We start from the raw sequence: 15,119 nt of genomic DNA, 5'->3' as shown, positions 1-15,119 counted from the left end.
ATCATCCTCCCATCATAAGCTAAGGAATCAATTTCATAAAGCTACCCTCATCCATAAATCACACCGACAAAAAGGCCAACGGACCGAAAGCCACAATCAAGAACAAAAACTAAACCAATCTAATTACATGGACACCAGCCTGTCATAATCCAATGAAAATATGAGCTCGATTGCCGAGGAGTCATATCAATAGCAGGAGTTGAGGAATCAAGGTGGAGTCGTTCTGACAAACCATTGTGGTGCCACCTGGCAGCACACGGCAACACGGAAACTCGACTTGCAGTATTTCAGCATTGAGAACGCTGCATGAACGATGAATGAAAAGCAAACAAGATAGGACATGTCTGAAAGATGAAACCCCCCAAGTTTGGTAAGTACCAATTATCGTACCTAGAGAAACAAGTAGGAAAATAACTCCAGTAAAGAATAAGAGATAGGAGCCAAAGCAACAACAATACCCAGCTTGTGTAGTCACTGAGGGAGCCAAGCTGAGTGCTGTAAGAGCAATATTCAAAGTGAACCTGGCTGAGCCTATGAACAAGGCACAGGCGATTGCGGAGCATCAGACACAGGAGGATGGCAAAAAGTGAATGCACATGAAATCTAAAAATTGAACACTTTAGGTAATGCAGCAAAACTACAATGGCACTGGCATATGGGGAAACGTAAACTCAGGAGAAACTTAATCAACTAAACTAAAAATAAAGTGTGCAGGAATCCAACTGCTGAAGAAAAGGCGTAGCCCATCATATGCAACGAAAGAGTCCCAAAATCCAAGTACCTCTGATCAGATCTCAACTATAAATCAGAATGATTGCAGATGCCGTTCCGAAAGGCAAAAGGACCATTCATGATCACACTGACATCTTCGAGGCCCAATCCTCTCAACCAGGTAACACTGAAAGTAAGCAAGTAAGAATATGGTACTGATGATGAGACCTACATAGACCGTTTTAGAACTAACCCCACCTCAAAAAGATTGTCTCCTTGATTCACTTATAGGGAATGGAAATGCAAAGTAAGGAATCGAAACACATGGGGAAAGAAGCCTGGACAGGCTATCAACCTATACCAGGTGGAAAATGGAACAAGCAGCGGCACAGGAGTCTTATAATAACTGAGATCGGCTTGTCCAGAGAGATGCACTAGGTCATAAGTTAAAGAAAAGCACCCTCTTCGCCAAAAACAACACACCAAGAAAGACGTCTACTATCATGGACATCACACAGATGATCAGCAATCAATCTCAGATTGATTATATTCTTCGCCAGCCAAAGATGAGACACCTCTATACAGTCAGCAAAAAGAAGAACTGGGGAGACTGACTGGGGCTGAGATCAATGGAGATTATTATTGGCCGAAAATCGTCAGCAAGCAGGCAAAAAGGACACCACATAGACACCATTCAGCGTAGAAGAACTAAAATCACATCCCTTATGAAGTTATGACAGTTGGAAGGAGAACTAGACCTTTGGAAGGGGACCTACTAAGACTCTGATAGTAGATGCCTAGATCGAACTCACTGGATGGCAACTCGCCTCACCACTGTCACAGGTGACCACGGAGAAGCAAGAACGCCTCAGCCCACAAGAAAAAATAGAGAAAGTGCAAAAAAGACTAAAAGGGCTGACTGAGCGAAGCCTTAAGATAGCGTGTGAAAAAAAAAGCGAACGCAAAACAATCGGCCAAAGACAAAAAGAGAAAAAATATGACACACCTTTTTAACAAGTGCTAAGGTCCACAAGAAATAGCAAAGAGAATATAACCACACTGCCTTCCCATAACAGTGATCAGTAGATAAGATAGAAGAAAACATAGAAGTGGGAGATATAAACTAGAAAAGAACGTCTTCAACCGAACAATAAGAGATACCGAGAGCGAATTCATGAAAAGTATGGCGACAATAAGAGGACGATAATTGTGTGATGGACAAAGCGAAGCAAAAGATATTAGAAGAGGTGGCAAGAATACAAGAAGAACCTGTAACAAAGCTAGAGCTCACCCGACCATCACGAATCAATCACCGATGGTATATCACCTTAAAGCAGCCCTGGAGTGCAGTCAATGGCTTAGTAAGCATGCCACATGAAATCTAAGAACAGTTCAAGGCATATCCATTGATCGAATTCAAAAATTAAAGATGAACACTGTAAAGTGCTCGCCACCAAATACCAGAAAAAGTGACGAACGTGGAAAACTCAGCAGTGGCCACAGGACTGGGAAAAGGTCAATTTTCATTTCAATCCCACAGAAAGGAAATGAATGCTCAAACTACTGCACATTTGCTCTCATCTCACATCTACCAAAGTAATGCTCAAAATTCTCCAAGCCAGGCTTCAGCAATACATGAACATGAACTTCCAGATGTTCAAGCTGGTTTTAGAAAAGGCAGAGGAACCAGAGATCAAATTGCCAACATTCGCTGGATCATCAAAAAAGAAAGAGAATTCCAGAAAAACTTCTATTTCTGCTTTATTGACTATGCCATAGCCTTTGACTGTGTGGATCACAATAAACTGTGGAAAATTCTGAAAGAGATGGGAATACCAAACCACCCTGACCTGCCTCTTGAGATATCTGTATGCAGATTAGAAGCAACAGTTAGAACTGGACATGGAACAACAGACTGGTTCCAAATAGGAAAAGGAGTATGTCAAGGCTGTATATTGTCATCATGCTTATTTAACTTATATGCAGAGTACATCATGAGAAATGCTGGGCTGGATGAAGTACAAGCTGGAATAAAGATTGCTTGGAGAAATATCAATAACCTCAGATATGCAGATGACATTGCCCTTATTGTAGAAATGAAGAAGAACTAAAGAGCCTTTGATGAAAGTGAAAGTGGAGAGTGAAAAAGTTGGCTTAAGCTCAACATTCAGAAAACTAAGATCATGGGATCTGGTCCCATCACTTCATGGCAAATAAATGGGGAAACAGTGGAAACAGTGACAGACTTTATTTTTTGGGACTCCAAAATCACTGCAGATGGTGATTGCAGCCATGAAATTAAAAGATGTTTACTCCTTGGAAGAAAAGTTTATAATCAATCTAGACAGTATATTAAAAAGCAGAGATATTTCTTTGCCAACAAAGGGTCTGTCTAGTCAAGGCTATGGTTTTTCCAGTAGTCATGTATGGGTGTGAGAGTTGAGCTATAGAGAAAGCTGAGGGCCGAAGAATTGATGCTTTTGAACTGTGATGTTGGAGAAGGCTCTTGAGAGCCCCTGGAACTGCAAGGAGATCCAACCAGTCCATCCTAAAGAAAATAAGTCCGGAATGTTCATTGAAAGGACTGATGTTGAAGCTGAAACTCCAATACTCTGGCCACCTGATGCGAAGAGCTGACTCATTTGAAAAGACCGTGATGCTAGGAAAGATTGAGGGCAGGAGGAGAAGGAGATGACAGAGGATGAAATGGTGGGATGACATCACTGACTCAATGAACATGAGTTTGAGTAAACTCTGGAGTTGGTGATGGACAGGGAAGCCTGGTGTGCTGTAGTACATGAGGTCGCAACGAGTCGGACACGACTGAGCAACTGATCTGAACTGAACTGATAAAAATGAAGATAGCATATAAAAATGAAAATAGCCCTCCAAACATCTCTTCAACTCACAATGGTAAATAAAGGGGTGATGACCCTTGCAATAAATATTCCTCACATAGTGTTTTTCCATTCAGCTGACACATCAGTGTTAAACTCTGAAACCTGCTCAGATTCCTGAATTCCATCAACAAGCATTTGCCTTAGCCCACTACTCTATATGAATATATAACAGAAACCTTTCCTTCTTCCTTTAAGCCCCATAGTCCACCAATTAAGAAGGTAAACAGCTAATGTATTAGATTTCTTAGCAAGTGATTCATAAATACCAAATTTCAAAGAGTGGATTTTTATATAACACATTCTTTGTAGAAAGTTATACAAGTGTTTCCTGTGGGGATATTGTTATTTATTTATTTATTTTTACTGGAGTGTAGTTGCTTTACTATGTTGTGTTAGTTTCTGTACAAGGAAGTAAATCAGCAATATGTACATATAACCCTCCTCCTGTACCTCCCCCTCTCACCAGTCCCCACCCTCAATGTCCTCAGAGAGCACTGTACCGAGTTCCCTGTACTATCCAGCAAGTTCCCACTCGCTATCTAGTGTATGGTAGTGTATAATCCTAACCTGTCCATTCATCTCCTACACCTCCCCCATATGTTTCCATACTTACATTCTCTACATCACTATCTCTATTCCTGCAATTAGGTTCATCCATACCATTTTTCTAGAGTTCACATATCTGTGTTAATATATGCATTTTTTTGCTTTTCTTTCTGACTTACTTCACTCTGTATAACAGACTCTAGGTCCACCCATGTCTCTACAAATGAGCTAATTTCATTCTTTTTTGCAGCTGAGTAATATTCCATTATATATAAGTACCATAAATGAGATGAAAAGACAATCCTCAGAATGGGAGAAAATAACTGAAAACTAAGCAACTGACAAAGGATTAACCTTCAAAATATACAAACAGCTTATGCAGTTCAATATCAAAAAAACCAAACAATCCAAAAAATACTTGAGTGGAAGACATAAATAGATAGTTTGCCAAAGAAAACATACAGATGGTCAACATGAAAAAATAGTCTGTATCACTAATTATTAGAGAAATGCAGATCAAAACTACAATGAGGTATCAGAATGGCCATCAGCAAAAAATCTTATAATAAATGCTGGAAAGGCTGTAGAGAGAAGGGAACTCTCTTGCACTATGGTGGGAATGTAAATTGATATAACTACTATGGAGAACAGTACGGAGGTTCTTTACAAACTAAATATAGAACTACCATATGACCCTGGTAGTCCAGGAGCCCCACTTCTGGACATACCCCCAGAGAAAAACATGGTCCAAAAGGATACATACCAGGATATATGCACCCCAGTGTTCATTGAAGCACTGTTTACAACAGCTAACATGTGAAAGCAACCTAAATAACCATTGACAGGAATGGACAAAGAAGAGGTGGTACATACATACGATGGACTACTACACGGCCATTAAAAAAGAATGAAATAATGCCATTTGCCACAACATGGGTGGGCCTAGAGATTGTCAGGCTGAATGAAGTAAGTCAGGGAAGGAGAAATATTGTAAAACATCCCTTATAGGTGGAATCTAAAGAGAAAATATACAAATGAATGTATTTCTGTAACAGAAATGTACTGACAGAGAATGAAATCATGGTTGTCAGGGGAAAGAAGAAGGGGGAAGAGACAGTTAGGGAGTTTGGAATCAACATGCACACTCTTCTGTATTTAAAGTGGGTAACCAATAAGAACCTACTGTATAGCACAGGGAACTCTGCTCAGTTACATGGTAGCCTGGATGGGGGGGGCGGGGAAGGGATTTGGAGGAGAATGAATACACACATATGTATGGGTGAGTGTCTTTGCTGTCCACCTGAAACAATCACAACATTGTTAAACATCTATGTGTGCATGCTAAGTCACTTCAGTCATGTCCAAGTCTTTGCAACCCTATGGACCATTAGCCCATCAGGCTCCTCAGTCCATGGGATATCACAGGCAAGAATACTGAAGTTGGATGTCATTCCCTTCTCCAGGGATCAAACCCAGGTTTCCTGAACTGTAGGCAGATTCTTTACCATCTGAGCCACCAGTGAAGCTCAATCATTTATAATCCAATATAAAATTATTTTATTATTCTTATAATTTAAAATTTAATTAATTAATATTATTATTATTTATTATTATGCCCCAATGTTCATAGTAGCAAATATTTATAATAGCCAGGACATTGTAGCAATCTAAACATCTATCAACAAATGAATGGATAAAAAGATATTTAAAATTTTAGATGAAGACATCCTTTAAACACTATGCAATATTATATATATTCTAAGCTCTTGTGAATATAGTGAGTCATGTTAATATTAGTCACATGTTAAATTAATCACACAGCTGGAGAGAAGATAACACTGTGAACTCAAGGTAAGAAAGAGAAGGAATCTATCCCCAGATGCTGGATTCCTCCTGCTTATCTTCTCAAGTAATTAGTGATGCCCAAGAGATGAGCAGTGTGGTGAAGGGGACTTTGCATACCTGCATGGCTTCCCTGGTGGCTCAGAGGTTAAAGTGTCTGCCTGCAATGCGGGAGACCTGGGTTTGATCCCAGGGTCGGGAAGATCCCCTGGAGAAGGAAATGGCAACCCACTCCAGTACTCTTGCCTGGAGAATCCCATGGACGGAGGAGCCTGGTGGGCTACAGTCTACGGGGTCGCAAAGAGTCAGACGCGACTGACCAAGCCACTTAACTAACGACTTAACTAAAATCAATAAAAGCCAGAGCTTATTCAGACAGAACTGGAACAACCTGAACCACAGAGTAGGGATCTGTTTCTAATCCCATCGCCCATCCATATAACAATATAAGATTTAGCTAAACCAACCTATTAGAATAGACAATGCCATGTATTTACAGTGGCTGATTTTCTGAATGTGCAATCCTGGTTTAACTACCAAAATCCAGTGCACAATAAATCAAGAATCTCCATTCAACTTCTTTCTCCTAGATTTTAAAGATAATTGTTCTAGTTAATTCACAGAGCAAATGCAAATCAAACTCTTAAATCTGTTGAGACATTACTGAATTGTGCCTGGAAGCCCTAGATGCTCACACAGGCTCCTTGTAAGCACCTCAGACTTTCATATAATAGACCGGAGAATTCAACTTTACCTGAATAGGTGCCTAAATACCACTTCAGATCAAGCATCACAACTGTCTCTCCTTTTCCATATGCCCCAAAATACAGGGCACTTTGTAAATTCGCCCTGTGGAAAAGGGAAGAAAAAAATATTATGCTTCAGACAGAATGTATTCAAATACAAAAAAAAAAAAATCTCAATTTGAGAAATGTATTTTATGCTAGAAAATGGCTCCCAGTTTACAGGGCTCTGTGTCCATCTACCTTATAAAGATTCAACTTGAATCACAACCTTCAGTTCTCAAAATCATCTATGAGGAAGCTGCTGAGGGGTCAGACTTGGGGAGAGACAATAGGAGCGTCACTCTCCACCAGCAGGAACTTTACTTTTTCTTCAGGGAAACTATGTGAGGGTCAGAAGAGGAGGCTGAACAAGCCCTCCCTTCTCCCCCTGACTGTGGGAAAGTGAGGTTTCATGCAGATTTCACAGCACTTTGGGTCAGATCAGGAATCACTCACCAGTATGCAAGCCACCAGTCCTGCAGGACGTAGGCAACCTGGAGCAGGAAACAACAGTTACTCACACACTGACATCACTGAGCCTCACACCCCGCTCACCAGGCTGGGGGATGGAAAGGCTCCAGAAAACAAGAGATGGTCCTTTCAGCCCAGGTTTGTGCCAATCCCCACACCTCAGATGGCTACAGGTCAGGGGAGGGCATCTTACATTTTAAACTCTTTAAAAGATATTCTTTTTTGCCTGGAAATTCTCTATCATGTACATAATACCGATAAGCTTCACTTAGTTTGCTCCCCACAGATAACGTATTTCAAAGTAAACACAAGTAAACTGCCAAATGCAGTAATCATAGTGCAAACGTGGGGATTTTTCCAAGAAAAAAACATTTGACAGGTACTGTGATGGTCAGCTGTCTGTGTCAGCTTGGGCAGGCCAGTGTCCAATGATTCAACCAAACACTCATCTAGATGTTGCCGTGAAGGTATTTTGTGGATGTGGCTCACATCCATCATCAGAACTTCAGTAGAGGAGATCACACTCAACACTGTGGTGGCATCATCCAGTCACTCAAAGGCCCTAACAGCAAAAACCTGAGGCTTCTTGGAGGAAGAAGAAATTCTGCCTCAAGATAGCAGGGTCAGCTTCTGCCTCAAATTCCAGTCTTCAGGCCTGCCTTTCTGATTTCACATTCACCCAGCTAGATCCCACAACTGCATGAGCCAGTTCTTTGAGATAAAAATTTTAATATACATATTAAAAATAATGATAACATAAATACAGTATAAATATGTAAATACCCAAGCTGAGGGCACACACCAAAATAAATGTCCTTATTTACCTGAGCTGCGATATTCACTAGAATAAGGAAAATGAGGATAAACCATTGAGCACCGGCTGTGAAGTAATCGTTGTAGGTCTTAATACCAACTTTTCCTTCCAAATGGTCCTCTAAAAGAAGTGTGACCTCTATATTCTCAGCCTGGGAGGGAAAAATGGCAGTGAGAGACAAAATTTTAAATAAAGAACCCCCGAATGTGAAAAGTTCAACAAAGCCCTCCATAGCAAAGCTGTGGGGAGACAGATACATCTCATACACGAGTAGAAGTGCAAGATGGTCCATCTCCTGTGGAGAGGAGTGTGGGAATATCTGGCCAAACCATGTGTGTATTTACCCTTAGACCCAGCCATCCTGCTCCTAAGAATCTGTTGGAAATAAGAAAGTATCATTTGTACAAGGTTATTCACTGTTGGGTGGCTTTGCTTAAAGTCAGTCATGACTCTCAGCAGAAGCTTGTTCCAAAATAATACACAAAATGATATGAAGCTTAAGTATCCTTCTAGATAATTTGTGTCACTCAATCATAGAAACATGAAACATACAGCATACTTGTGGTTCAAAATACTAGCTAAATACAGCAAACTGAGGTCACAGGGTGAATTTGAGTAAAATGGGTTTGGATAGTAAGAGACAAGCATATCATCTGAATCTATTTGATTCCCAAATTTCAGAAAGTGATTCCTGAGTTTCGAAAGTGAGGAATTAATCCAAATGCTTATCAGAATCATCCAGAGTTTGGATGCTGAAGAATACCTATGCATGTTTTTAAGGGAGATCTAGTGCATTTCCGCATTTCTGTCTGAAGGACTTAGAATGCATTATAGAGTCACAGCAGCCCAGCATGTCCTCAGTTGATGATGTCTAATCCTCCTTGAAACCCTGACCATTGGGATTCAAGGTGAATTAGACGTGGTTCTCAGTCTTAAAAGATAAGAAAGGAAGATGGGTACTAACTCCAAAGTCTGCTGTTTGTCAGGTTCTTTGCACAGGCTACCTCTGATCCATCATAAATCATCTGACAATGAGGCAAAATACTACCATCAGTCACCTGCAGTGCCAGAACATTCCAACATATAGGAAAAGTAGCTGATTTAATGTGGCAACATCAGGACTCAGCCTAAGGTGGTCTTCACATTAAGCCTCTGGATGCATAAGGGAAGCTGAGGGCCACCACAGTGAGTAGTATGTAACTACGGTAAATGAAAGAGTTCACATATCATGGTGAGTCACATACACCCAGGAAATCATAGCAGTGCACCCTCTACTGATCTCCATAAGATCCTCCATTCTACACCCGAAGGAGAACCACAAGCAGGCTTGCTCCCATCATGTTCTTCTAACTCTACCAGTTCCATGGAACAGGGCCTTGGACTCTTAGGATCTACTTTAGGACAAATGAAGATGTCACAAGTGGAACAGACTGAAGTTCCATAAGCAGACAAGAGCAGACATACAGTGGCATGTTTCAGGACGAGAAACTCACATCTTGGAGCTCTGGAGCAGCACCTCTCATCAAGGGTCTGGACTGATTCTTCAGGGTAGAAGATTCCAGATCTGGAGATGGTTCTTCCTCATTCCTCTTTAAAAGGAAATCAAAATCTACCCCAGATTCAAGGAGCCCAATGTAAGTCCCACGTTGTACTATTGTGCCCTAAAATAAAGAATTTGAGAGGAATATTTTGCATTAGATAATAGTAATATAATCTGAACACTAATCAACTAAAGTTAACTGGTCATAAATCATGATTTTCCTAAGAAAATGATCCTTGGGTCTGACATTGTGGTTGACAAATCTAATGCAGTTCAGCTCTACACAGAGCAGAACATTTTATTCTCTGCTAAACCCTGTGTTAGGTTCTGAGGGATATGAAAGAAATGTGTGATGATGTGTTAAGAATGGAGGCCACGGACATAACTACTGTGGGCACTTAGGGAAGCAAGAAGTACAGAGGTTGGTGAGAGGATCAGCACTGTCTTTTTACACAACATGAGAACTGAGAGACACCTCATGTGAGAAGCAGAATTTTTTAAAAAATTAATTGGGAAGGATATTCCAGGAAAGAAAAATACTGACACAACTACACAGGTAACAGTCATTCATCAAAACTTCACTGACCACTGTCATTTTCATAGTATCATGTGCTCAGCTAGGACAGGACATGTAGGAACCAGCCCTGGACAGAGAACCCAGGAGCTGCATCTTCACAGTACTGTATAGCTTCCCCACAAATGCAGGAAGTTCCCAACTGAAAATTCAATATTCCACCTGTTGAAGCAACTAAACAAGGAGGCCATGAGATTGGGGTGGCGCTCATGCCTTGGCAGCCAGCAAACCAAAAGCTAAGCCACAATCAGTGCACCCAGATCCAAGAAAAAAACTTAGGAACAACCAACCACAAGCAGCCAACGAGGCTTCCCCAAATGAGGCCTCTGTTTAAGCTACAGCCAATCTAATCATTTTCTTTGAACATGTGTGACACATCCTTGCACAGTTTCCCTCCCTTACAAAGTCATATAAAATAATATGCAGATATTGCCACAATTTTCTCACCCCATGAAACAAGACTCAGCTGATTTAGTCAGTGGCAAACAAAATATTATAAAAAACCCTAAAATGAAAAATTCACAAAATGAGAGCAGCTCTGGTTAAGACAAGTCAGGTGGAAGAACACCCAGGATGCTCACTGGACCCCCCTCTCACCCTATCCCCTGAGATGGCCCCTGGGAGAAACTCAGTGAAGACTTTGGGTACCATCTGACACCACAGAACTGGAAATTATTCAGGATACATTGTGTTATTTCACTTGGAAGGCAAAATTCATGCACCTTTTAAATGAAATTACCATTTTCCACTTCACATCTGTAAGATGCAGAAGAAAATGACTGGTGGGTACAAAGGTTGCTACTGTACTCTGCAAGCAAGTACTGACAATTTCAAAAGGACAGCCATCCTCTCCCTTCTGCAAATGGGACCAGATGAATAGCAAGGAATCTTTTAAATCCCACATCAGACCATATCACCCCTCTGCTCTGGACTGTCGAAGACTTCCATCCCACTTCCACCCACTGCCCAGTGCTCAGAGACCAGCTCCCTCCACATCCCCCTGCTCACTCTCCCCAGACACACCAGTCTTCCTGTTGTTCCTCCAACCTGCCAGGTCAGCTCCCTCCTTAGGACCCCCTGCCTCAGACCCGCCTACCCCAGGTGACTGCATGGCCCCCACCTTCATGCCTCTCAGGCCATGTGAGGCACCAGCTCTTTAAGCAGGCAGCCAGGATGTCAGCTCCACCCCTCTCTCTTTGTCACATTTGTCCCATAAGAACCGGAGCCCCATAAGGCAGAGCTTTATTGTCCTGCTGCACAGGCTCCCACACATATCAGGCACAGAAAGAGACAGTGAGACCAGCAACTGGGGACACCAGCAGAGTGGGCATCTCTGACCTGGGTGCTCGATACCCAACCTCATTTCTGGTTTTAATGGAAGATGCTCTTTAGCAAACTGCATATGACGATCACATGGTTACAAACAGGTCTTAGTATCTCTAATTTCCAAATAATATACTTTGACTTATATCCTGGAAGGGGAAAACAAAAAGTTTTATATAAAATAGCTTCATTATCCTTAACAAATTTCACAAGAACAGTGATGACTCAGTAACCCTGTGGTAGCACTTTTATATACTTTAGGGTTTATGTGGCTGAGAGTATAGTAGCGACATTTCTACAGGTCTTTTGGATTCATCACCAGAGGCATGAACACCACGTTTGAGAAGAAGGAGCTGGAAAACTGAGGGAGAAGAAGGTGTTTACCATGAACCCAAGGAGAGTGACCTGCTGAGAGGCCTGGCTTTCAGCACACCTGAGTGCTAGCAAGTTCCACAGGTGTCTAGAAATTACTTACACCTTTCAATATCAGAATCCAACTTGCAGCTTTCAGGTACTGCCACTGATGCGTCACTAAGACTGTGATCTTCTCCCTCAAGACTTGACAAATACATCTACAAATGTAAAATGTACAGTATACAAAAGCAGATTAATGGGGCTGCTCCAAATTGGGAAAATATTTTGTAAACATGAGACAAAGACAACACAGCAAAGATCTGTAGTTTAAATACCAAACCAATAATACAAATTGAATAAACATAAATCAATAAATCTGACTAGGTCCTCACAGTCATCAACAGCAAACTTTAAACAACAGTTACACTAAAAAATTCTAAAAAGAAATCCCGTGAAGAAGGCACTAACAGCTAAGGCTTTTTTGCCTAAAACTCAGCTTAACCCATTTACATGTTTCATAAAGAAAAATAACTACTACTGGAATTCTAAAACTTGACTGAACTAAAACACTTTCATCTCTATGTAGGAGTGGAAAAAAGGAATCCATGTCATATAAAAATGTGTACATTTATCTTAGGCAGTTTTCTAGATGATTATTCATGTTTAATGATGTACATACTCAAACAAAAAGTAGATTCTTGGTAACTTTTGCCAGAGTGTATTTTCTAGGTACTTCTTCCAAAATAGTACTAGATACAAAATTAATGCCAGTGTGGCTTCCATCAGTCTCTACAACATTCCCAGTCCCATCCAGGAAGCAAGTCTTTTTTCACTAGGGCTGAACACCTTCCAAACATGAAAATGAAAGAACGGAATCCAAATTACAGCAGGAATCATCCAACAGTAGCTTTAATTTCTTTTCTACAATAAAAAAAACTGCTGCTACATTTTATTTTTTATTTTTCAATATAAATTTATTTTAATGGGAGGTTAGTTACTTTACAATATTGTATTGGTTTTGCCATACATCAACATGAATCAGCCATGGGCGTACACATGTTCCCCATCCTGAACCCTCCTCCCACTTCCCTCCCCGTACCATCCCTCTGGGTCATCCCAGTGCACCAGCGCCGAGCATCCTGTATCATGCATCAAATCTGGAAACTGGCGATTCATTTCACATATGATATTATACGTATTTCAGTGCCATTCTCCCCAAATCATCCCATCCTCTCCCTCTCCCACAGAGTCCAAAAGATTGTTCCATACATTTGTGTCTCTTCTGCTGTCTCACATACAGGGTTATCGTTACCAGCTTTCTAAATTCCATATATATGTTAGTATACTGTACTGGTGTTTTTCTTTCTGGCTGGCTTCACTCTGTATAATAGGCTCCAGTTTCATCCACCTCATTAGAACTGATTCAAATGTATTCTTTTTAATGGCTGAGTAATATTCCACTGTGTATATGTACCACAGCTTTCTTATCCATTCATCTGCTGATGGACATCTAGGTTGCTTCCATGTCCTGGCTATTATAAACAGCGCTGTGATGAATATTGGGGTACACGTATCTCTCTCAATTCTGGTTTCCTTGGTGTGTATGCCCAGCAGTGGGATTACTGGGTCATATGGCAATTCTATTTCCAGTTGTTTAAGGAATCTCCACACTGTTCTCCATAGGGGCTGTACTAGTTTGCATTCCCACCAACACTGTAAGAGGGTTCCCTTTTCTCCACACCCTCTCCAGCATTTATTGCTTGTAGACTTTTGGATCGCAGCCATTCTGATTGGTGTGAAATGGTACCTCATTGTGGTTTTGATTTGCATTTCTCTGATAATGAGTGATGTTGAACATCTTTTCATGTGTTTGTTAGCCATCTGTATGTCTTCTTTGGAGATATGTCTGTTTAGTTCTTTGGCCCATTTTTTGGTTGGGTCATTTACTTTTCTGGAATTGAGCTACATAAGTTGCTTGTATATTTTTGAAATTAATTCTTTGTCAGTTGCTTCATTTGTTATTATTTTCTCCCATTCTGAAGGCTGTCTTTTCACCTTGCTTATGGTTTCCTTTGTTGTGCAGAAGCTTTTAATTTTAATTAGGTCCCATTTGATTATTTTTGCTTTTATTTCCAATATTCTGGGAGGTGGGTCATAGAGGATCATGCTGTGATTTATGTCGGAGAGTGTTTTGCCTATGTTCTCCTCTAGGAGTTTTATAGTTTCTGGTCTTATGTTTAGATCTTTAATCCATTTTGAGTTTATTTTTGTGTATGGTGTTAGAAAGTTTCTAGTTTCATTCTTTTACAAGTGGTTGACCAGTTTTCCCAGCACCACTTGTTAAAGAGATTGTCTTTTCTCCATTGTATATTCTTGCCTGCTTTGTCAAAGATAAGGTATCCATAGGTGCGTGGATTTATCTCTGGCTTTCTATTTTGCTCCACTGATCTATATTTCTGTCTTTGTGCCAGTACCATACTGTCTTGATGACTATGTCTTTGCAGTAGAGCCTGAAGTCAGGCAGGTTGATTTCTCCAGTTCCATTCTTCTTTCTCAAGATTGCTTTGGCTATTCTAGGTTTTTTTGTATTTCCATACAAATAATTATTTGTTCTAGCTCTGTGAAAAATACTTTTGGTAGCTTGATAGGGATTGCATTGAATCTATAGATTACTTTGGGTAGTATACTCATTTTCACCATATTGATTCTTCTGATCCATGAACATGGTATGTTTCTCCATCTATTAGTGTCCTCTTGGATTTCTTTCACCAGTGTTTTATAGTTTTCTATATATAGGTCTTTAGTTTCTTTAGGTAGATATATTCCTAAGTATTTTATTCTTTTCATTGCAATGATGAGTGGAATTGTTTCCTTAATTTCTCTTTCTACTTTCTCATCATTACTGTATAGGAATGCAAGGGATTTCTGTGTGCTGATTTTATATCCTGCAACTTTACCATATTCATTGACTAGTTCTAGTAATTTTCTGGTGGAGTCTTTAGGGTTTTCTATGTAGAGGATCATGTCATCTGCAAACAGTGAGAGTTTTACTTCTTCTTTTCCAACTGGGATTCCTTTTATTTCTTTTATGCTCTGATTTCTGTGGTCAAAACTTCCAAAACTATGTTGAATAGTAGTAGTGAAAGTGGGCACCCTTGCCTTGTTCCTGACTTTAGGGGAAACACTTTCAATTTTTCACCACTGAGGATAATGTTTGCTGTGGGTTTGTCATATATAGCTTTTATTATGTTGAGGTATA

General features: G+C 40.4%; 1 protein-coding gene across 1 annotated transcript; it reads right to left on the bottom strand.

Annotated features, from left to right (window-relative positions):
* Positions 1–6,753: 6,753 nt before the first annotated feature.
* On the bottom strand, positions 6,754–12,078 carry LOC108635116 (multidrug resistance-associated protein 4-like; the record flags this gene model as incomplete). Its single annotated transcript, XM_018045399.1, has 5 exons — positions 6,754–6,848; positions 7,241–7,278; positions 8,080–8,220; positions 9,563–9,730; positions 11,982–12,078. Coding segments are annotated over 5 exons (539 nt in total), but the record flags the coding sequence as incomplete, so codon positions are not given.
* Positions 12,079–15,119: the final 3,041 nt, after the last annotated feature.

Source organism: Capra hircus, unplaced genomic scaffold (genome assembly GCF_001704415.2).
Source record: "Capra hircus breed San Clemente unplaced genomic scaffold, ASM170441v1, whole genome shotgun sequence".
Taxonomy (NCBI): Eukaryota; Metazoa; Chordata; class Mammalia; order Artiodactyla; family Bovidae; genus Capra; species Capra hircus.
Note: the sequence above shows the minus strand (reverse complement) of the source record. Positions and strands in the feature narration are given on the sequence as shown.